This window comes from Drosophila innubila (assembly GCF_004354385.1).
Source record: "Drosophila innubila isolate TH190305 chromosome 3R unlocalized genomic scaffold, UK_Dinn_1.0 2_E_3R, whole genome shotgun sequence".
Lineage (NCBI taxonomy): Eukaryota > Metazoa > Arthropoda > Insecta > Diptera > Drosophilidae > Drosophila > Drosophila innubila.
In genome coordinates this window covers 22,559,753-22,584,866 of record NW_022995380.1, presented here as the reverse complement: position 1 = coordinate 22,584,866, position 25,114 = coordinate 22,559,753, and the positions used below count along the sequence as shown (strand labels likewise).

The window sequence follows — 25,114 nt, the reverse complement described above, 5'->3', positions numbered from 1 at the left end:
TGTCATTGTTATTTGCTGACGCTGGTTGCTCCTTTCTCTGCTCCATGTTTGCCACACAAAGCGAACTCTGGAGTGTGCCACAACTAAAGTAAGACAAGAGCGAGAGAAGGAAGCGGCATTCGGTTGAGAGCGGTGAGTGCTCTTATTAAAGTTCGTTTTGTTTGCTTTCAACAATGTCGTCGCCGGCGCAAAGTGACACAGCCAACACAGCCAACAGCGGCCACAGACATTTTGTGGCCAACTCTCTCTAAGAAAAATAATAATATAACTGCAGTCTGGACAATGTTACAAAGACACATATCTTCAAACATATATATTATAAAAGTTGTTGCCACAAAAACTATCTCTTGTCGTTTTTCTTTCTTCCCTCTGCTGCACTTTTTTCGGTTCTAGATTCTTTTGTTTGAAACAAATCAGATAAATCACATTGCAGACCAAGTTTTCTTTCTTTGTCCTGATATTAAAAATTCTGAAAGCTGCATGCACAAAATTTCTGCTGACATTTTGCATATTAATTCAAGATTTATCAGAGTCTGAAAGTGTTTTATTTGTACAGAAAAGTGGAAAATGTATAGAAAAAAAAAACAAAGACTTTGTGTAAAAATTTATGTGTCAGCAGAAAAAGACTTTTGTGACTCTATAAAGATATACATAAATATAGATATCGGTTAGTTACAATAGTCAAGAAAGTTATTTTAAAGCTAAAGACACCAAATTTCGTATAATTATTACAACTTTGTGATTCTTATAAGTTTATTAGTCTTTGTGTATTTCGTATTACTTAACGACAACAAATTTCAATTTAAATTATAAAATAGGAATCAAAATTATTTTTTTTTTAAATTATAAAAAATTCTGTTGAAGAAGAAAAAACTTAAGAATTGAAAAGAAAAACTAATGAATATCTCTTTGCTTACAGTTTCTACACACAAGAACGAAACATATTTGTCAAACAACAGTAACTGGACCAATTTATATTAATCAAGGAAATACGGATAACAATCAAGGATCTTCTTCTCACCGACTTGTAGTCTACATATATACATACATATATATATATTATATAGTCGTAATTTACAACGTCATTCTATTGAATACACATATCCGAAAGAGGAAAGCGGAGATAGGAGTATTGAGTCATTGACGTTGACTCAATAAGTAATCCCCTCATTGCCCTCCCCCGCCCCCGCAGAGAACACCCCCCCGGCATTCAAGACGGCGCCGCTTAAGCCGCAAGCCTATAAATTTGGTCAGATGTTATGTTGTGGCTTTTGTTGTGGCAACATGTCGAAACGGGACTACAAAGTGGCCACCACAGATGGCATCGAGCTGGAGCCGCTTGGCGGTGAAAAGAGCGATAAGGACAAGGACAAAGAAAAGCAAACGAATGGTGTTACCTTTGGTAAGTGGAGACCACAAAGATTTCTCTTCATTTTCCTTGCTTGACAATTGCAATTGCTGCACGTCTCTTAAGATGATCAAAGAATTCGCCGCTGGGTGCAAAAGTGCATAATTGCACTTGTGCATAATTTGACGCTGCCAATTCTGGCCACAACTGTCTGTCAGTCTGCCAGACTGTCTCTCTGTACAATGCCTTCATTCAGTTGTTTTCTTAATTACGCCAAAATGCAAAACAAAAGCATTAAAAATGCAGCAAACCTGCTGCCAGAGATGTGGCGTTAATTTCGTATCCTGCAGGAAGCTGTTCGTCATATGCTCATACGACCCGTTGGCCAGACCTTAGTCTTAACCAGGCTCAAACCCGACCAGACCAGGCACAGACTCAGACTCAGCGCCCAGCCAGCCGCAAGTAAATATAATGAATGTCAGCCATGTCTTCTGTCTCGACGTTTCCTTCGCCTGTTGAGGCACCATTTCTTTTTATTTTTTCTGTTTCTCTTTTTAACATTTCTTTTTTTATAACCACAATTCTCGTATATTTTATTTTTTTGTGTTTTCTTTTCGCCTCTGGCATGTTGCAGGCTTTTCAGAAATACCCTTCTCACACCCTGCACTCAACCCTCCCCTGCATAGGGCATTTAGGTGGACAGACATTGTCGGTCTCTTAGACGGACCTTTGCTGTCCCCTGCTCGCCTTCAGCTGGCTCTGATTACAGACATTTAGAGATTCTCAGTTTCTATTTTATTTCTGTTTTTTTTTCTTCCCCATTTGAAATGCACACTTGTAATTATTTATGCCTCTACGTGTGTGTTTGTCTGTGTCTTAGATATAAAAATTTTACCCTGGGGTATACTTTACATTATGTAGTAAATAAACTTGTAAGTGGAAGCTAACGGATTGAAAGTTATTAAGTTCTGACAGTTTGAAGCGTACGCAAATGTTTTAGAAAATTCCCATGAAATTTGATATCAAATGTATTATATCTATATGTAATTCTTAGAAGTTTTCATTAAAGTAAAGTGTTAAATATTTTGAAAATTGCAAACGAACTGCAAGTTATTAAATTGTGACAGTTTCAAAACGCATTCCAACTTTATTCTAATATTATGATGCTCTTACTATCACACTCAAATTAACTTTTTTGCAAGAACAGCATAATCTTTAATTACTTACGTGCGACAATTTAAACAAGTTAGTTTTTTAAAATCAATTAAGTTTTTTGCATCAAAATCGAAACCAGAACCTATTTTCCATGGCTTAAATAAAAAAATGAAACGTCTCAGAATCAAATTTAAAGAGTGGTTTTATACTAATTACAATATCAGGAAATGAATAAAAGTAAACTCAAGAATTTAATTTCTCAACTTTCAAAATTTCAAATGGGGATTCTTAGCATTAAAATCCAAGCCTAGATCGAGAGGAAAATTACAATTCAACATTTTTTTATTTTTTCTATAAATCAAACAAAAACATACAAAAAAAATGATTAACTAAAGTTTATTTCACTATAAATTCTTATTTAATTGAAATCTACAATCAAAATGAAAAGCAAATAATTAGTTAAGATTAACTGTCATGAAATTATGTTAAATTTAGCAATTGATTGCAAGTTAGAATATTTTTAATAGAAACACAACCAATAAATCGATGCTATAGGAAATATAAAAGACATAAAAGATGACATATCCATAACATATACGTATCTAGATGGCATACTTGGAAATTACTCTCACTGTTAGTTGACTATTCAGTTGAAATCAATGAAGCTAAATTTCCCAGGAGACAAACCGCCTGGAATTGCTAGAATCTTGCCGCAGTCTAATCATAATCATCATCAGAATACGTAACTATAGAACCTTATGCTGAGCTGTGAGACAATTTATCTGTTATCTTGTGCAACACATCGGTGAGCACTTGAGCACGGGTTTTAGTAGGCGTCAAGGCGACGGACAAAGTGTGCCACAAGATGCAGTTGCAGATGGCAGTTCATTGGGGGAAAGTGGGCAAAAGTGGAGAAAATGGAAAATCAGTGTCACGGGAGCAGGACGTGTGTGTTGTCAGCGTTGCAATTAAGGATGCATAAACTGGAGTAAGCACTTAACGTTGTGGCAGCCACAGGCTCTACGAACGTGTATATATGTATGTGTTTACCTTTTGAAGTAATACGAAAGCGAAGGAGGCCCACACACAAATATATATGCCAAATGCCACATGCCACACATGCATTTCAAGAGTTCAAGAAGTGTTGCTGCAACATCTCAGATGATGTTGATGTTGCTGTTGATGTTGCTGTCGATGCTGCAGCTGACGTTGATAATTGCAGGATGCGTTGATGTTGATTGCATTCTCAATGGGCTGACACTCACGCAGACACTCACACACACACCCACACACACTTGAAGCTGCTTGACTTAAATAAAGAAGTCCTGCGCATCCCGTTAATAAAAAAATAAAAATGAAGAAGAAATAGCAAAAAATGGGGCTCAGAGAAACAATGCGAGCAACGGGAGCTTTGCCTGCCTAAGTATGTGTGTGTGTGTGTGTTAGTGTGTGTGTGTTAGTGTGTGTGTATTGGTGTGTTTGCGAGTGAAAGTGAAAGACACATAGAAATGGGATAAAATGTGTTTTTGGGTCAGGCCACTTGAAGCATTGCAAGCAGGAAGCCAACGGAAGGCATTGCAAAAATGGCAAACGAAGCCGCCACCTAGCGGCTGGTGCTGGCAGTGCCAACAAAATAATTGTTGCAAAATCTGGCACACACAATTAAATGCAGTTGCATTGTAGTTGCAACTCTGAAGGGGCTGAGTAATTAAATAGAAAAAGCTAAATGGAAAATGTGGAAATGACAGAAAAAAAAACGTCTGTCAGTCAAGTCAGGAAATAACAATGACAGTCAACTGCCAGCAGGCAACTCAATTGTTGTTGTTGTTGCTGTTGTTGCTGTTGTTGTTGTTGTGGCTGTGGCACACTTCTTGCTGCATTTGCAACCACAATTTAAATTACCTGCCTCAAAACTCAATGCATTTTCTGCACAATTTGTTGGCAATTTGATGTTTTCGCTTCATTTTATGCCTATCGTCTGAATTTGTTGCATGCCACACACTTGAACCAAGTGCCTGGTTCTGGAGTCCTAGAAATCCTGTGCTGGCTGCTGCGGACCTTCGAGTGGTACTTCAACACGGTCTGCCAATTAATTTAACCATTGAAAGTTCCACAAATTCAGACTGCAATTGTGCATTTGCCAATTCTCCACAGAATTGAAAATTAATTAAATTTGATATTCATTGAACTTATATTTGTTACTCTTTCCCTTTTTTCCTTTCTCTCCCTGTCTCTCTCTCTCTCTCTCTCTTCCTCTGTCTCTCAAATTCTGTTTTAAGATATGCAAATTGTCCGCTAGAAAATTATAAATATTGATTTTTATAATAACTTACACCCTTTCCCCACATAAAATGTTATGTTAATTTTTGTTTCATTATTAAAAATGCAAATTTTTATTGGTTTATATTATATTTATTACTTGCATATTTATTTCATTTACATATTCATTAATATTTAATGGTATTAGTGAGCATCAACAAAGTCATTTTCATTAATGATCAATCTATAATAACTTTACGTCAATTAAATTTATAATATATTGGATGTCAAGTGAGAGAAATTAAAATGAACAAAGAGTGTAATGCTAGCTAACATTAACAGAGTTAGCTTAACATTTCCTCCGTCTGTATTAAGTGTATGTGTATATGCTAAAATACCGTAGAATTCCTAAATGTGGCTAACATAAATCCTTTTAAGGTCCTTTATTATCATCAAATCATTTCTGCTTTTTAACTCAAATTGTCACACGCTTCAAGCATCAACTTCAATGTGAGTATTGTTAATAACTTATATTCTATGACTCTCGCATCAACAGTCGGACTCATTAAATAATCTAACTTCCACTATCTCTATCTACCTCTCTAACGACTCTCAACAATGGCATAAAACATTCATGAAATTCCAGGCAAAGACTGTTGATTTCTATTGTTGTTTCTATTGCTATTTCCTTTCTATTTGAGATCGTAATGAAGTACAAAGATTAACAAGCACTTAATCGACCAATTACGACCATCAAGAGTTAGTCCAACTTCCACTCCACCCCTGAATCCCAACCCCTGCTCAACCCCATTAGCAGCTGGACTAAAGTTGAAAAGTTTTTGCCTGTGCTACTATGAGTTTATCAACACGCCTTGTGGCAGCCACATGACGCAGTAAAAGACGCAGCAGCTTAAATTTATTGATTGTTTCATAAACAGCGATTATTTAACCACCACATTTCGATTTTGCAGACCTCTTCTCCACTCTCCACTCTCCTGTCTCCTCTCCTCACCACACTTGTGGCCATGTTTATTGAAGAGCTGGAAGCCCTTGAAGCATTTCCACAAGGCTGGGGACACCCTAACCAACATAAACACACCCCACACAGTCACATGTATGTGGACTTGGCATCCATGTGCTCGTCACAATTGTTGGCTCGGTTTTGTGGGTTGTAAATTTGCATGCGACAGCAAATACACGTATTTAATGCTGGACACGCGGTGGCGACACCCACGCAATGCGTTAAGTAACACAATAAAGGGGAAAAAGGGGAGAGGAGGAGGCTTCCGACGATTACAATTGAAATAAAAAGTGGAAAAAATTAGTAGGAAAAGGCTACAGTAGAGCAAACCAGACTATGAAAAACCCTGTTGTTGTTTCTTGATACACCTCTGAGTTTATAATTCGGTCTTTATGAAATTTTGGGGGCATTATGTGGGCCAAAATTAAGTATTTTGCTTTAAAGTTATTTTTGTTATTTTTTTTTTTCTTCCAATATTGGAGGGCATGGAAAAATGCGAAACAAACTAGATTTGTGTACATACCAAAGCAGTACTGTCATCAAATTTAGTGGATCTATCTCTTATAGTCTCTGAGTGTCGAAAAATCAGATGTGGCATATACATATATATTTGGACAAAAACTTATAAGTCCCTTGTAGCCATTGGGTACCGGGTTAAAATCCCTAGAAATTACCATGAACGTAGTTACGACTCGCTTAACTGCTACGTCGGCAGTTCAGTTTCCCCATCATTGCCCCCAGGCCTTTTTTTTTGTGGCATGCAACTTGTCGGTTTTATATAGACTATGTTCCACTTACAGTCGCATCATTGAATTGTGTCTGCTTTTTGGTATCTCCATATAATATTAAGCGACGTGACAAAGATTTCATTAAGTTACGCCCTTTCTCCCTCTCCCTTTCCCTCTTCTTTCACCCATTTCAGTTCATTTGTTGCAAGTTGCCGCCCAAGTAAACTTTCTGCCTTTTCATCAATTCGTTGTAAACTTTTCTGTATATTTTTAACTTTTCCTTGCTTTGCCACAAACAATATAGAAAATGCAAATGAACAAGCACGGACAAGTTCGCACAAGTACAAACAGGATGTTTACCTGAATGAGTCTCAAGTTTGTGGCGCTCTTAAAATCTAATTAGAAGATTTCGTGAAGAAAGCTGTTCCGGCACTAGAAGCGACTATCGGGTAGATATAGCTATCTTAGGCGTGTTCTCGATTTCAAATTCGCTGCAATTTCACACTGAAATTGGTTGGCGATACAAAATTTAAATATTGTGTTATGCATTTTCAATTCTGTCTTACATAGACTTATAATTGAATAGCTTTATTAACTCTGTTCTTGAATTCAATTTTTCTGTAATTTCGCAGTATTTCATAACTAATGGTAAATAATTATGAATTTTTAGCCATGTTCTTAATTTAATTTTCGCTGAAATTTCACATTTTTTCAATTGATTTGCGGGGAATCCGCTTTATAAGCCATGTTCTTGATTACATTTCAGAATTAATTGCACAATAAGACTTACTTTTTATATAAAAATCAGATAAGTCGCCTCGAATTTAAGCTATATTTGCCATTTTCTCGATTTCATTATCTCTTAGGCTCTACAATAAATTAATTGATATCCAAAGCTTCTTATTTCGACTGTCAGTCAAATAAATTTGCTGATTGTGGAAGTTATAGTCACAATTATAATGCACTGAGGAGTTGTGTTCCATTGCCAAAGACGCCCCAAAGTAGGCAATAAAAAGCAGCAGTCGAAAGCATCAAATGCGAGTGAAACGTGCGCTCGTAAATCTCATGCGGAATTCGCGTCATGGCAACATTACGTTTTCGACTACTATCTAAAAACAGCATCCATCCCTTAATCAACTAGCAACAGCAGCAGGAAAAAGAAGAAGAAGAAGTGTTTTCCGATTGAACCTTTGACTAACACATGATAAAGAAGTAGCAGCAAAAACAAGAACAAGAACAACAACAATTAGATAAACCAACTGGGGAGAAATACTTGCAAGCACAGATCGTGGGGATGTTGAGGGAGTAGGGGAGCAGGGGAGCAGGGGAGCAGGGGAGTAGTGATTGCTTAAGGGTTGCAGCATGCTCGATGTGCCTGGCAACACCAAAAACACTCCACTATTTATGGACAAGTTGTTTGGCAACCGGCAAAAGTACACATAGAAATTTCATTTTCATTTTCGCAGGTGAGAGCCAAAAATTGCAGATAAAGAGAGAGTGAGAGCCGGTGAGAGTGTAATTGAAGAGAGCGGATGGACATGCGCTGCAAAAGCTCTATGTGTTTTCCGTTGGGGGAAATGGTCAGGGGGTAAAAAGACTGTCCATTAAATTTGTCAGAGGGTTGCTGCAAAAATACGCTTTTCACAGCCGGAGACGCCACGGCGAGGCACAACAGCATCCAGTTGGAAAATGTACGCGCACTCAAACGCATCACAAAGCGCGTGCCACACGAAACAAACCTAAAACCGAATCCCCGTGTTGACAAAAAAAAAAATTAAATAAAGGAAACTTCTCAAACCCCTTACACACATACAAACACACACACAGATGCGTCGCGTGTTGCCCCCTCCCACTGCCTCTACCCACTGTGCGTGTCTATAACGAAAAAGGGCAATAGAAATTGCCAAAAAAAAAAAATAAGAGAAAAAAAAAGTTACAAGAAAAAGAAATCGAACCAATTTCAATCAGCTTTTGATTAAGTAAAACTAAAGCTAATTAACGCATTTAACACGTGAAATTCAACGAAATATTTTAAAGTGAATCAATCGAAGAGTTTCTTTTGAGTGAAAAGCAAAGCTTAAAGTTCAAAGTGTGAGGCCAAAACAAATAACGAGCTTTGGCTTAATGAACGCAACGCGTCACTTGCATTGCATTGATTAATTGTTGCTATTTTGACCTTTTGCATCCAAGCCAAGTCCCATCATTAACAACACCAACAACAATAACAACAGCAACAACAACAGCGCTGCAAATGCAAATATGTACATTGGGTTATAGCCGATTCACTGGTCCGAATCAAATGTCAACATTTATTGTTGGAACTTCACAACAGAAATGCAAACGCTGCCGTTGCCATTGCCGCTTTGTAGGCAAATGCACTAAAGCCCACTCACAATTCAGTCAAGTGGCAAAACATAAAAAAAAAAATGTAAAAAAAGACAGCTGAAAAAAAATCAAAAGCAAAGTCAAAATGAAATGGGAAAAAAAGTAAAGACTGGAAAGCGCACTATTGACATATATACGCGCACTCAAAAAGCACTCACAAACGCGCTCGTTTCTCGCCAAAGAAACGCCGCATAATCAAAAGCTAAGACAAAACAGGAAATTCACTTATACTCTTCTCTCCCACTCACACACTTACACACGCACACACACACGCACACGCACACTCGTGTAAGAAAATGCGCGCTGTTGAGCTTTTGCATTTTGACATTACATTTTCAAAACACAGATTCCAATGCGAGCACAAAGGATTTGCTGCTCTCACTCTTTTACGCTCTCAGTGCTCATTCCAGCTGCCATGTGGCTCTTGCACGCTCTTACATTTATGCTCTCACTAGTTCGCTCTCCTTCGGTCGCTCTCTCCCTCTCTCGCTGCATAGGCGTTTCAGTTTTGGCTTCTAATATTGTGTGTTTAACAACAACAAATCCACTATAATGACATGTATGAGAATGTAAACAAATGCAGAAGCAAACAATACAATTATTCTTATTCTTACATTAACATGGTGTAAAATAACTACAATGCGTAATTATCTTTTGATATGACGAATATTGTATGCTCTTGCTGTTTGTGATAATATCTATTGTTTATTATTGATTTACGTTTATAATTTTAGGGCATCTTGACTTCGTTGAACAGTAAAGATTTTCATGAAAATGCAAATTTTTCTAATCACATTTGATCATCACAAATAAAACAGCGATATTTATGAGATATTTGTGTAGGTTATATTGTAACTTGAATAATATTCCCATCTAAAAACTATTTGAGTCGCATTTACAAAGAATATGAATTTGCTATAACTGCTTTAAAATGCATGTCTCAAATATCTTTCATAAAAAGTGTATACTCTTAGAAAACGTATTAAATGAATGAGCACAAGGTTATTTTTGTTTTCAAGCGACAAGTGTAGGCATTAGGAATTATAATGACCAGGCATTGTATTACACATTTCACATTAACATATAATGAGCGAAAGTAAATAAATGAGTATTCACACTGTTGCATGAGTCGTATGCGTGATATAAATAGATATTTTGAGAACCTGCAATGCTTATCTGCCACATGTATTACCATAGTTAGCGCAAAGTACAGGGTACCTTCTAGTTAAACAAAACTAAACGTTACTTTTTTCTTGATTCCACAAGAGAAATAAAAAAACCCTTACTTTTATAAATTAGTTTGTTAGATATCTTTACAGCTGTATTATTAGGGAATACCCTCAATAGATATGCACAAATATTCTAAAAATAACCAAAGTGAACATTGGTGAAGATAAAATTTATTCGATAATTTTAATTGTTTTAGTAACTGTGAGCCGGCATTTCTCAGTTGTTGCAGTCAGTTGACAGCTCTAAGAATCTAATCAATACTATACGTGTACTAAGTATAATTCAAACGAATTGAATTCATACATTATCCATAAAATCTTATCAGTTGATAAGTAAAACGTGCGCTTTGAGGTCTTGCTATTTTGTGCAAAATGAATAATTTCTGCAGGAAATGCCAGAATAAAATAATACTGATTAAATTTAGTATTATTTGTATTTTTTATCAAAAGTCAAGCATATCACAATATTCTTTCAAATTTTGTGGGCTTTTTTTGTTGATAACCGCATAAAATTCGTTAAGGATGCTCAATGCAACTTCAGCTTCAAGTGCTGCTCAAAGGCAGACGGCAGACACAAAAACACACACAAACACACACACATATACAGTGAAACACCCACTCACACAAATACGCATTCAGAAAAGCCGACAAAGCATCCAGAGGAATATTTTGGGGGTTGATTTTTGGGCGTTGAAAAGCGCTTTTCACTAATTCAATGCGACATTGAAATTGCGAGCAACATCCAAAAATTTGCAGACACAGACTGCGACTACGACGAGGACTCCGTCTCTGTCTTCCGTCTTTCGTCTCCGTAGAAATGGGCAGATGACTAGACGGGATGCCGGTTGCGACGACCGGAAGGGCGGCTGCTTTTTGGCCACGTCTAAAGGGGGAGGCTGTGCACATATTTTACTTCTTTTTCAAGGGTTTCGACTGTGCATAAATTATACGATTATTTGGCCAGCAGATTATCAGCTCGTCGATGATATAGAGAGAGAGGGAGAGAGAGAGAGAGAGATAGAGTGTAAAAGAGAGGCAAAGAAATCTCATACTTTTCTTTTTTTTTTTTGATATTTGGCTTCATAAATGGGGCTAGTAAATAAAATATGCATGAAGTACACGTGGCTTGGCTGGCCAGCAAAAGGGTTCAAATTGATTGTTAGATTGTTATAAAATTCTGATTTTGATTTCCACCAAAAATAGTAACAAACTTGGACTTTACTGTGTTAATATCAAATACGAGTGTAATTAGTTAAAGTCTAACTTTAGTCGGCGGCGTTTTTAAGCAAAAACGCAGTTAAAGTTAACGTATTGGCCGGAAAACAAAGAGATATCGGCCCCGTTAAGATTTCGGTCGTTGGCGGCGGTCAGAAAGGTGCAAAAATTTGGCGGCGCGAGCGCATCGAAATGACAAATGATCCGGATTTAGATGATTGTGCATTTCTCTCAGGTAAATCCCGTTTACAGCAATTGCAATAGTCAAGTCAATAAGCAGATAGTAAATCTTTAAAGTACCTCTTACGGAATTCAAATGTTTCTGTAAGAATTACGAAATAAAACAAAATAAAATATATAAAAAAAATTGGCCCAAATCAAAATTTACAAAAACAATGACAAAAAACTAAGACTAGCATTTTTTGATACCAAAACATGGATTGAAAACGAATAAACAAAACTAGGACTTTTAAATATATATTTTATTATTTCAAAGTTTTGATTGTTCGATACCTGTTAAATTTTCTTTGCAACAATAATATATGTACATTTTTATTTCATTTTTAAAATATGATTTTAAAATAATTAATCAACAAAATGTTATCGTTATTGTAGTAGTTTAAGTATTTTTTGTCAAAACACTTATAGGGAATCACTCCAAGTATATATATAAAATCCTTTGTCCTGCCTGGTGACTGGCAACCAATAAAATTGAATTTGACTTCTCTTCATGACTTCAACCTGCACTGTCCCCATTCTTAACTCTTTCTCTGTTTGACTTTAATTACATTTGCCAGGTGGCGAATCGAGCGGCGGACGACAGACGCGCACAGGAGTCGCTGTCTGCTCCCAGAGACGCGCTCTCCTCGTCGCGGGCATCGTGCTGGGATCCCTCTTGCTGACGGCGATTATCATTGCCTACGCGGGACCACAAAATGGTAGGTTGCACTGTGCATATTTGCATTTCGGTTTCATTTTCATTTAAATTTTTCTTTTTTTTTTTGCTTATTTTCCTCCTTTTTTTGTAATTGTATTACTACCACAACAAGTACAACAAAAGGCTAAAGCAACAACGAAGGCTGCTTGCCTTGTTTTATTCCCCTTCGTTATCAAATATGTTTTCCGTTTGTTCTTGCAAATTGGGAAACAGTTTACCACATACCTATTTTGTATATAATCTCACACACACGGTTTGACATGGCGTATGCGTAATTTAAAATAATGCATCCACAGCAAAATGGGGAGAATTGAAAGCTGCATTAATGGAACTGAAAGAGCAATTCAGAAAAATATGTTTAGATATTAAAGCAGATTAGTTATAACTATATGATAGATAACTAAAATACTTTCAAACTCACTAGCTATTTGAAGAAGGAAATGAAATTCATAGGTGGCTTCAAAAGAAATAAAAAGGAACAGAAAATATATATTTCCGATAAATATACTAAAGTTCACTTGTTCTTTAAAGAAGACTGAGCTGCATATATGTATCGTACATGCATAAAAAACATGCTTAAAAGCGAGTAGTCCTTGCATAAGCAAGGTCCGACTATATATAGATACTTGGGATCTGATTATATGATATCAATATGTAATCGCATTAAGTTGATGAAGGTTGTTGCCACAGTAGACACCTTCACATGAACGCTGCCTGTTGCAATATGCTTTTAATAGTATTAACACAGACCAAATGCCATTATAATATTCTGAGCATAGTTCCCCGACTCCTTTGTGGCAATGCGGCGAGTAGACTTTTGATAATATAGTATCCCACACAAAGGGTGGGATGGAGCAACGGAACAAGGGGTTGCAATGGTGCATATTACGTTGCAAAATGTATGCAAAGAGCAAACATAAACTTTGTGTTGCATACTTAATGGGGCTAAATGCATTGAAGGCTAATTGCATTACGGAGCCAAAGCGCCAGACATTCATGTGTGTTAGTGTGTGTGAGAGAGTGTATAAGTGTGTGTATGCGTGTGCCAAAGGCAACACTGTGTGACCAGGCTAAGCAAAAATGATTTCAAGTCAATTATTGCCTTTTGCTGTGCACATTCTTTTCCGCATTAATTGATTGACGGTCAGCCTGGAAAAGCATTTCCAATTTGCAAAGCAAACACAAACACAAACAAAGTTAAGGATAAGCTTTACCTATTTATATATATATAATCAATATTTATGTATATTACACACAAATAAGTATCTTGAAATTTAATATAATCAATATAAAAATATACGTATTCTATTTAATATATGCCAATATAATAAATATGTACACATAATTTGTTTTTCTTTTTTACACTTTGTTGTTTCTTTGTTTTTTGTAAAAAACAAAACAAAAAATATTATATACATATTTATAAAAATTTCTCTTAAATGCTTGTTTGATTGGTAAAAATGTGAGTAACAAATTTTCCAACCCACTTCTAATTAACTGGTAAATACTCGTAACACTGACAAACTCCATGTTGCCATTATACCATAGTGTACCCTCTAATCCGTTGGCATGTCGTTGTCATCATTTGTTGTGAAATATCTATTTTTTCTCTATACATAATATATGTTAATTAGTTGCATTTTATTTGCTTTCAATTACAGTATATCCTCAACTTATAGACAAAAGAACTCTCTGAATTTTGAGAAGTTTTTGGATGCCAAATTAGTGTCAAATATATGATGAAAATTATTTACTTAAATTTGTTGCTTTTATTTTAATTCGTTTGATTTCCACTTTTATTATACCTTTACTTTTACCACTTTAATATAAATCTTTTAAATTTAACATTTTAGAGGTTTTTAGCAAACTTTTTGAAAATGAAAGCAATAAGTCTAAAAACCTATTGTCAGATCGTTCTCATTCTGTTAATAATCTACATGTAAAACTAATAGATTCTTCATTATCTAAACCCTTATCTATTAAATTTTTCCATAAAGTCTCAAAATACATTTTAAGATGCATAAAAAAGCCATCCGATTATATTTTAAAATTCCTTATGAATTTTTTCAAAATGTTATCAATGTTATGTTTAATTTGAAACTCTTTTCAATGAGCTAAAGAACACTCTTTTTGAAAAATTTTTTTAAATTAATTATTTTTAGATGTGCTAGAAAACCTTGTTAAATCTTTCTTTACCAGATTTTTGAGCTTACTTTTTACTTTTACTGCCAACAAAAAATGAAGAGAAAAATTAAAAAGTATCTTCCATCCTTTAGAGTTCTTAATACCCCCTTTAATACGTAATTTTAAGTTTGTTCTCTTTGTTAATCGTGTAAAACGCAGTTGATTAACATCAAGCATCAACGTGCTGAGACCACAATTCCCAAACCGAATCAAAAAGCCAGCAAAACAGAATCAAACCCAAACCCCAAAAGTAAGAGTTATGACCTGAACATTGCATTTGTGTGTATCACCTCTTGCAGACTGTTCCTGTGCGGCAAAAACAACGTCTGGCTATGAAACGGATGAAGAGAACAACACACTACCATTCAATCCGATTGCAACGAACGGGGAGCCCTTCCCCTGGCTCGAAAAGATGCTCCCCACAAATACTCGACCCATGCGTTATATGGTTACGATTCACCCCAATCTCACAACGCTCGATGTAAAAGGTGAGTTACCCCCTAAAACTCCATTCCAATGGAACTAGTCACTCTAATGGTAATTTTGCTGCAGGTCAAGTTACAATCGATCTGTTCATTGAGAAGGAAACCAACTTTATTGTGCTGCACATTCAGGATCTCAATGTTACCGAGAAGGTAAGTCCACTTAGTTTGCCAATTAGAGTTTTGTCCTTAAACTAATTGCAAATTTCATTTAGGCCTTGGTTACACCCGGTCCCAAGGGTTATGCGTTGAAGATTGTCAAGGTATTGGAATTTCCGCCACGTCAGCAATTGTACATTGAAGTAAAGGAGAAACTCAAGAAGAAATCCAATTATACGTTGAATTTGCGTTGGTATTCCAAATTGAATCCCGAACCCGAGGGCTTCTATGTGGATCAGTATGAGAGCTTCAATGGAAGAGAGCGGTAAGATTAAGAAAAGACTATTAGGGGTGCCGAAACCAAACGAAAATCTCCCAAATTTCTAAACATTTTTGGGAGATTTTCGGTTGGTTTCGGTTTCTGTGTCACCCCTGCATGAAATGGTTCTGAAATTCTGAAATAAAACTAGCAAATTTTATATTATTTTAATAAATTTTTATTAATTTATTTATTTATGCACAACTAAAAGCAGTCGGCAAAGAAAAAATTAAATAATATTAATATCAAATATAAATTATGAACTGTAAGGAAAAAATTTAAAATTATATCTGGGTTATGCTGAAATTATAAATGATTCAGCATTTGTTGCAAGGATGGGGAAAACCCAGAAAACCCAATCAGATCATTTAATATTGGTGTTGGTATTAGTAATAGTATAAATATTAGACTAGTACAATGTAGTACCACACTTACCACTTACCAGAAAAGTGATATATAAATTGAAAATATATTTAAACTTAAATGATAATAAGTTTAATATTAAAAGTAAATTTAAAAAATGACATAATATTATTTCCTTCATTAATAATTCGTTAAACTTCTTCAATATAATTTTATCTCATTCTTTTCACAGTCTGCTCGCCGCTACCGTCTTCAGACCAAATGGTGCACGTCGTGCTTTTCCCTGTTTCGATGAGCCGCATGTGCGGGCGCCCTTCCGTGTCTCCGTGTTCCGGGATCGCTTCCACATTGGTCTTTCCAATTCCATAGTGCATACGACAGAGGATGTGGGCTTCTACATGGGCACAGGATTGGTAAGGAAACAGCAAAACAGTTTACCCAATGGAAACACTTCCTAATTATTTAAATTTATGTTGCAGTTGAGAGACGACTTTATTGAGACGCCTCCTTTGCCAGCAGATGCCATTGCCTGGGTGGTCAGTGACTTTCAACGGGAATCTCTGCAACCATCAGCTGCCTATATACCAACAACAGTTGCTCCAGCCACGGCAGGAAGTGGCAAGAAGCCTTCCCAGCTGAACAACTACACGCAGCAGAAGAGCAAGAATCCTCCAGTGAGGAATATAACAGCTTTGACGCACTCGCTCAATGTGAATCTGACTCCGTTTCATAACGTCAGCTCCACGACGACAGCTCTGCCCGTAATCCTTAATGGCAATGGAAAACTATCGAATCTGACCTCATTATCGCAGTCAACAGGTTCATCCATCAAAAGGGCTCCTTCTTATACCTTCTATGCTCCAAGGGATTTGCTGCCACGTTCCTCTTTTATACTTCACACCTCACGTGATGTGCTGGAGTATCTACAGACATGGCTGGACATCAGTTATCCCTTGACCAAGGTGGATTTTGTAGCCTTACCTTCGCTGGATCGGAATATGATCTCCTCCTTGGGTCTGGTCACATTGAAAACTTCATTCCTCACAGATCCCAATTCGATTACCTCGGAGCAGTATCAGTTCAGTGCTCTGCGCATTGCCGAGGCCATGGTGCGTCAATTCTTTGGAGGAATCACCTCACGCAGAGTGCTCAAGGATGTCTGGCTTTGGGAAGGACTCATCCAATATCTAGGCATCCATACGCTAGCTCCACTCCAGGACACTTGGCCGTTGAGAGAGATGTATCTGCTTAAGATGGCAACTGCGGCGTTGGATATCGATGCTATTCAGGGCTGGGACAGTATCATGAATGGCACCAGCCACGATGGCAACAACGAGGACTTCTTCGTCCAGAAAACAGCAGCGATCTTCTCGATGCTCCACACGGCAATTGGCGAAGATCGATTCCGCGGTTGTCTTGGAACCTTCCTCAAACTCAATCGCTTTAAGACCGCCGAGCCCACAGATCTTTGGACGATTTGCACCAAAAAGGCCAACGGTTCGAAGAACATCAAGGACATGATGACATTGTGGACACATCAGCCAGGTTTTCCCCTGCTCACAGTTACCAAAATGGGCAACAGCATTTCCATCTCACAGCGTCCCTTTAAGCCCGCCGACTTTCTTGCCATCCATGATGATTCCTATGATGGCAACAACTACAACAAGACCACAGTGAATGCCACCGATATGCCCAGCACAGTGGCTCCCACCACACAGGCCAGCAAACATAAGGTCACACCCCATCTGAAGTGGATCTTTCCGGTTACCTACGTAACGGACATAAACAATGTCAGCGAGACTCTCTGGATGCAGAATGTCGATGGTGAGTTAGAAAAATAGAGAAGGATGGAATAGATAGATATATACTTAAAAGCTCCTTTAAAATGGTTTTCTAACAGCATTTAAAAACTCAGTGATTGCCATATAAATCTCTCAAATAATGAACAGATAACCTCTAGCTTTTCTAAATATATAATACCTCTAATAAATAAATCGCATAAATCATTCTAAATTTACTTCGAACACAAATGCGATCAATTAAGAAACAAAATCTTTCTTATCTCTGCCACAGAAAGATTAGAGATCACTAAAGAACAATCAAATCTGTTATACTGCTGACACAAATACTATCAATGATCATTTAATAACAAATCCAACAAAATCTAAAACAATGTGATCAGTTGAAAACATAATTTATTTTCTTACAATAACGGCTTTAGTAATCATGAGAGAAATTGGCTAACAATTAAACCTGTTATTCTTTTAAAACATTGAATGTCAAATTAAACTAGAGGCCAAATGATAATAAAATTGACATTCGATTAAGTTTTGACAAACTTATGACAGTTTTAAAAAAATTAATTTTTCCAATTTTGATGCAGTATCGAAATATAGGCCAAATAATGTTAAAAATTATATTCCGCTTGAAAATCGGTTAAGTTTTGGCAAAGTTATGACAGCTTAAAGTTTTTGAAAAATGAGAAAGGGTAAGGTATGGATCACTATAGGGCAACATAGGGGAAAAATTGACAGTGATGGGAAAAAAAATTAAGTTTTCCAATTTTGATGCAGTATCAATATAGAGGCCAAATAATGATGAAAATAATATTCCGCTTAAAAATCGGCTTAGTTTTGACAAAGTTATGACAGTTTAAAGTTTTTGAACAATGGGAAGAGGTAAGGTATGGATAGTATAGGGCAACATAAGGGAAAAATTGACAGTGATGGGAAAAAAAATTAGGTTTTCCAATTTTGATGCAGTATCAAAATAGAGGCCAAATAATGTTAAAAATGATATTCCGCTTGAAAATCGGTTAAGTTTTGGCAAAGTTATGACAGTTTAAAGTTTTTGAAAAATGAGAAGGGGTAAGGTATGGAGCACTATAGGGCAACATAGGGGAAAATTGACAGTAAAGGGAAAAAAAATTAAGTTTTCCAATTTTGATGCAGTATCAAAATAGAGGCCAAATAATGTTAAAAATGATATTCCGCTTGAAAATCGGTTAAGTTTTGGCAAAGTTATGACAGTTTAAAGTTTTTGAAAAATGGGAAGGGGTAAGGTATGGATCACTATAGGGCAACATAGGGGAAAAATTTACAATGATGGGGAAAAAAATTAAGTTTTCCAATTTTGATGCAGTATCAAAATAGAGGACAAATAATGATGAAAATGATATTCCGCTTAAAAATCGGCTTAGTTTTGACAAAGTTATGACAGTTCAAAGTTTTTGAAAAATGGGAAGGGGTAATGTATGGATAGTATAGGGCAATATAGGGGAAAAATTGACAGTGATGTGGAAAAAGTGGAAAAAAATTAAGTTTTCCAATTTTGATGCAGTATCAAAATATAGACCAAATAATGATGAAAATGATATTCCGCTTGAAAATCGGTTAAGTTTTGGCAAAGTTATGACAGTTTAAAGTTTTTGAAAAATGAGAAGGGGTAAGGTATGGATCACTATAGGGCAACATAGGGGAAAAATTGACAGTGAAGGGAAAAAAAATTAAGTTTTCCAATTTTGATGCAGTATCAAAATAGAGGCCAAATAATGTTAAAAATGATATTCCGCTTGAAAATCGGTTAAGTTTTGGCAAAGTTATGACAGTTCAAAGTTTTTGAAAAATGGGAATTGGGAAGGTATGGATGGATAGTATAGGGCAATATAGGGGAAAAATTGACAGTGATGAGAAAAAAATTAAGTTTTCCAATTTTTATGCAGTATCAAACTAGAGGCCAAATTCTTAAAAAATTGACATTCCGCATGAAAATCGATTAAGTTTTGACAAAGTTATGACCGTTTGAAAATTTTGAAAACGAGTAAAGGGGCAAGGTACGGATTATATAGGGCAATATATGCTTAAATATGGAAAGTGATGGAAAAATATTAAGTTTTCCAATTTTGATGCAGTATCAAAATAGAGCACAAATAATGATGAAAATGATATTCCGCTTGGAAATCGGTTTATTTTTGACAAAGTTATGACAGTTCAAAGTTTTTGAAAAATGGGAAGGGGTAAGGTATGGATAGTATAGGGCAATATGGGGAAAAAATGGACAGTCATGGGAAAAAATTAAGTTTTCCAGTTTTGATGAAGTTTCAAAATAGAGGCAAAATAATAATAAAATTGACATTCCGCATGAAAATCGGTTTAGTTTTGGCAAAGTTATAACAGTTTAAGGTTTTTGAAAAAGTGTCAAGAGAAAAGTACAAGACAGATACGATCAGTATTTACACTACTGACCCATGTTAACCAGTTTTGTATTGACAATTTGCAGTGACCTTCAATGTGCCGGAGAATGTGAAGTGGATCAAGGTGAATGCCATACAAAATGGTTATTATCGCGTTGTCTATAATGATGATAACTGGGCTAGTTTGATCGAGGAACTCTCCAACAACCCAAAGCGTTTCAGCAGTGAGGTCTGTATTCCATTCAAAACTAGTCTTAATCGTTACTGAAGAAAGAGTCGATATGTTTTATAGGATCGTCTGGGTATGTTGTCCGATGCATTTACGTTGTGCCATGCGAATCTGTTGCCCTGCGAGATTACGATGAACATGATACAATATTTGCCAAGTGAGACGCACTATGGTCCTATGGCTTTAGCTGTGCGACATTTGGAGAAGTGGCGACGAATTCTCAAGTATTCCGAGTGCTTTCTCATGCTCAGCGAGTTTATCAAAATGAAAATATCAACGGTTATGGAAAAAGTGGGCTGGATCGATGAGGGAGATGTGGCCACTAGGTAAGTTGATCTTTAATCTATAACTGGGATTAATGTGAAGATTGAAATTGATTTCATTTTTAGACTTATGCGTCCTGAGGTGTTGCTGGCTTCTGTGCTCTGGGAGGACATTGATAGCATCACCAAGGCCAAGAATATGTTGAATCAATATTTATATTATAATGGTTCCGCTATTTCTCCCAATCTGAGAGAGGTGAGTTGCTATAATTGGTGTATAGTGTTTTGGAATTAAAATGGAGCTTTCCAATGATAGCTGATACTGTTTAGACCATTTAAATAATACAAATATCTAACTAATGAGTTTTTGGTCTGATTGAATTTCTCTGGATTTCTCATGAATCAATTAAAATATTTTTATTTTTCCAATTCTTTTTCATATTCGTTGAATTTCTAATTATAAAATTAATTTACAAATATTAAAGGCCTACAATTTATGTAGATATTTTATTCTCTTAGCCTGGTGTCGACTGCCTTAATTTTATATTAAATTAGTATTAATAAATAAATTGTTTTTATTTCCAGGTGGTCTACACGGGTTCTATTTTGTCCGGTGAGTACATCTATTGGCAACATTGTTGGGAACGCTTTGTGACTCTGCAACGCACCTCGGAGACATTTGTGGAACGCATGCAACTGTTGCGTGCGCTGGGCAGGACCAAGGACGCCTGGTTGCAGAATCGTTTGCTCTCACATGTCACCATGCTGCCCACCGAGGAGGTGGTGCAAGTGCTCAAGGCCATTGCGGGTACACCGACAGGTGGTGCGATGGCTTGTCGATTCCTACAGGCCAAATGGTTTGAGCTGGAGAAACGTCTGGGAGCGGGCACCATTAGCTTTGCTAAAGTGATATCGGCTATAACACAATATGGGGCTACGAAATTCGATTACGATGAGGTAAGATCCTTATGTATAAACACTACTTTAATTTTTGTATCTCTCATTTGATATATTATTGATTTTTTCGTCTTCAATAAAATCAATATAATAAATCCTGATATTCCCAAGTCTAACTAAAATCATACTTTATCTGCAGCTGAAATCCCTGGTACATCGTTTTGGACGTGGACATGGCATGTCCATTCTGAACATGACGCTCAGCAGTGTCGCCTCCAATGTGGAATGGGTTGCAAGATCCCAGACATCGCTCTATAAATGGGTTGAAAGTAATTTGCATTCGCATCGATAGAGTGCTTTCAAATTAAATTAATTTCATCTATAATTATTTTAGTTAATTGTGTTAATTATTATGAAGTGAATGATCTCCGAAATCAATTGTAATTATGTTCCTTGCACACATACAAATTAATCGAATACTAAACTAATTTCTAGTTTCTGGGAGCTAATCATAGTAATAATATTTACCATATCATTGCCATACATACATATATGTAATTGCCACTTTATAGACAGGGTCTCGAGATCTCCATTAGTTTTGACTTTAAGTTGACGTTCCCCATTTTCTTCCCTAGTCACTTGAGTTAACACCAATATTCAATCTGTAAACTGTAAATTAGAATGATAAACACACCATTTGTATGAGGTATAAAGCATACTGATGCCATTTTCTATTATCTACAACTGAACATAAAGATATATCTATATATTGTATATGTATGTGTATATTTTACAAACAGAAAAAACAAAAACAAAACAAAAGAAATGAAAAGCTAAGTAATATTTAAGCTAAAAAACAGATCGAACATATTTTTTCAGCAAACACTACTATAAATCCAATAACATTATGATAAATGATAAAAAAAATATATAGAAGATACATATATATCTGTATAGCATATTTAGGATTATAAGCATCGTTTGTTAGGCATTATTTATGTATGTGTCTGTGTGTATATGAGCGCATCGATATATATATTTAGGTACAGATATATATCACAAGATATCTTCCTTTTCCAAAAGCCAGCATTATAAATTAATCTCAACAGATACACACGATACATACATACCATAAATATTACTCCATATTGACATACATACTCGAACTCACATATGTATATACTGCGGCATTTTGCTAAAACTCAAAGAACACTTTTTATTTCTGCACATAAAATTAAAACGTCTATTTAATTTAAGTTTGGACAAACTTATTTGTTACTCTTCATAGTCTTTTACTTGTTTTGGAACAATTCTGTTCTTCAAGATAGTTTTTCCACATTTAGATTGATTCAAGTGTATTTAACTTCACATCGTTTTAAAAATGTTAAGAACGAACTTTTCAGAAATTAAATTAATTTTTTTTTGCGTATTATTGATAAGCACATATGTTTTTGCATGTATATACTAGATTCGTATCTCTTCGTTATAAATTCTAGTCAGCATTGCATTGAGTCAGGCAGTTATAGTTGGTTGGGTGTTACTAACTATATATGGGCTTTGCTAAGCTATCATTTAGTTTTGTTGTGGCTATAATAACACTGATAGTGTGACAGTTATGTTGATGGTGGGGGCGTGGGGCTATCAAGTATAAATTTACGAAACTCTACAGCCCCAAGAACAACATCTGTCACTTATCTCTCTGGTGGACTTAATAAGTATATATATTCTCAAGAGCTGCTGCTTAATAGAGTAGCACTGATAACAGCTGAGCACTTGTAGCTTGAGTAGCTATATATGTGTATACATTTGTATATACTATATGCATTTGTATACAAGCGAGTCTTATCAGATAGGTCTACAATGGTAAATGATATGTTTTGACTCAATCTTCCGGCTCGACGCGTAGCAAAAACACCTTCAACATTGACAAGAGATCTTAACTGGGAATGCTAATAGGTATTTCAATATTTTCAGACTTGTTTAAGCTCTTTGGTTCCATTTATTTACCTAAACACTAAGACTAACTACACGTTAGATATTCGTACATGTTTTGCAACAGTAACGATGTCAATCTGCTCAGATACGCGTATCTCTAAGATACATTAACAAATTATGATACAAATACGAGAAAATATGATACACAACAAATGCAACAAACTTTATTAGCTAACCAGTAACAAGTTTTGGAGTCGATTTTACTGTTTTCGAAAAATGTATAAACATAATAACGAATACAAACATACACTAAAAAAAAGTCAAAATTTCGAAAGTTTTACAAATCATTCACATAGATACATTAATGAATACTTCGAATGGCATTCGATTAAGACAGTTCTAATGAATTCCATGTAAATATTTATTTACTCGATTATACTGAATATTTTTTATTTTAAATATACAGTTGTTTTTGCTTCACTCATACCCTAGATCTACTTGTATACTTGCGCATATCCGTCCACATATATGTTCTCATTCTGGATTTATCAAACTGACCTTTCCGCCCCCCGTTCGGCCCCCTTTATATCTCGCTCAATTGTATGGATTATCTTTTATATAAATTTAATAATAAATTCTAGTTAATTTTATTAGATCAAATTTATTTGCAACTGTTCTTAAGCTTTATCTATTGTATCTATTGTATCATCTTTAATAAGAAAAGTGTGTAGAAGAATCAGAGTAAAAAGAAGAATATTAGATGGAATGCAGGCAAAGCAACTTTAAAGACGTAAATCTAATTGTATGAAAATATATTTATGTATATTAAGTCAAATGGGAATACATATAAATAAAATGATAACTAATATGTAATAGAAAACACAGTCTATTCATTGGGGGAATCAACCATATTAGGTTTGGGTAAGTCCAAAACCATTACCATGTACCCTATATATTTTGCAGTCTATAAATATATTAATAGTTTGAAATATTACTCATGCAAGAGCTTATCAGAAATCGCAAATATCGATAGCTCTGAAAGAGAAGAGTATGTTATGTAGAAAAAGCGTATTAAAATACAAACATAGATTATTGTGGATTGCAATGAATGCGACGCATTTATACCCTGTACTCAGTGTAAGTGAAAAAATTATAAGTAAAGGTAAGCTTATATAAAAAGTATATTATGAAAGATACCATTTCTTTGTTTTACTTTTTTGACATTTACAGAGTAACTGTTAGACTGTTCGAATTTTGAATATGCCACAATCTGTGATTCTAGACGCTCAAACGACAACATTGGGAGTATGACGGCAGACGGCAGACGGCTCAATAAATATTATCTCTCTCAAACACACGCACACACAAACATACACACATGCATACTCTCACAATCATATGTGTAAGAGCAACAACAGAGAGTTCTCTGCACTTGTTGTTGCTAGATTCAGTGTCTGTTTCATTTATATCGTGAAGCGCCATCGCGTGTCGTGTCGCGCGATGTGGGACCGAGGGAAGAAGACAAGCAGGCCGAACTGGCCGACCAGCTGACCGAACCGAACCGAAGTGCGGCATTCGCATTGGCATTCGGCCCAATGGCCGCTCAGTATATTGTGAACCGTTCAGAGAACGTCAACACACGCTACTGCATCAGATTCATACGCCGACTCTCTTAAGCTTTTCAAGCACCTGTGGAATGTTGTTTTGAAACTGACGTAAAGCACGCCAAATAATACGAAAATCGCTCTGTAGAAACAAACGCAAAATAACAAGTGTCAAAAATCAATTATAAACAAATTAAAACTAAGCCAACTTAAAACGCATGTATGTATTGTGTTATAATAAACTGGAATCATTTTTTAATTAATTTAAAT

General features: G+C 35.8%; 1 protein-coding gene and 1 long non-coding RNA gene across 2 annotated transcripts; one reads left to right on the top strand and one right to left on the bottom strand.

Annotated features, from left to right (window-relative positions):
- The first annotated feature begins 1,205 nt into the window (after window positions 1-1,205).
- LOC117792139 (endoplasmic reticulum aminopeptidase 2) lies at window positions 1,206-22,227 on the top strand. Its single transcript, XM_034632138.1, has 12 exons — window positions 1,206-1,402; window positions 12,138-12,278; window positions 14,761-14,949; window positions 15,014-15,096; window positions 15,159-15,367; window positions 15,957-16,137; window positions 16,204-17,548; window positions 20,003-20,145; window positions 20,209-20,471; window positions 20,535-20,664; window positions 20,994-21,365; window positions 21,505-22,227. The coding sequence occupies exons 1-12, from the start codon at window positions 1,255-1,257 to the stop codon at window positions 21,655-21,657; spliced, it is 3,357 nt and encodes a 1,118-aa protein (XP_034488029.1). The 5' UTR covers window positions 1,206-1,254; the 3' UTR covers window positions 21,658-22,227.
- Window positions 21,412-24,531, bottom strand: LOC117792142. Its single transcript, XR_004618150.1, has 3 exons — window positions 24,438-24,531; window positions 21,834-21,974; window positions 21,412-21,617 (listed from the first exon to the last, which is right to left on the bottom strand). It is a non-coding gene; the product is annotated as an uncharacterized LOC117792142 (long non-coding RNA).
- Between the last annotated feature and the right edge of the window lie 583 nt (window positions 24,532-25,114).

Bases quoted from the DNA above. Each gene is read 5' to 3' on its own strand.
- LOC117792139 (XM_034632138.1), top strand. From the start codon at position 1,255: ATGTTATGTTGTGGCTTTTGTTGTGGCAACATGTCGAAACGGGACTAC. The intron at 20,472-20,534 runs GTAAGTTGATCT...TTTCATTTTTAG, and splicing joins GAGGGAGATGTGGCCACTAG to ACTTATGCGTCCTGAGGTGT. The intron at 20,665-20,993 runs GTGAGTTGCTAT...TTTTATTTCCAG, and splicing joins TTTCTCCCAATCTGAGAGAG to GTGGTCTACACGGGTTCTAT.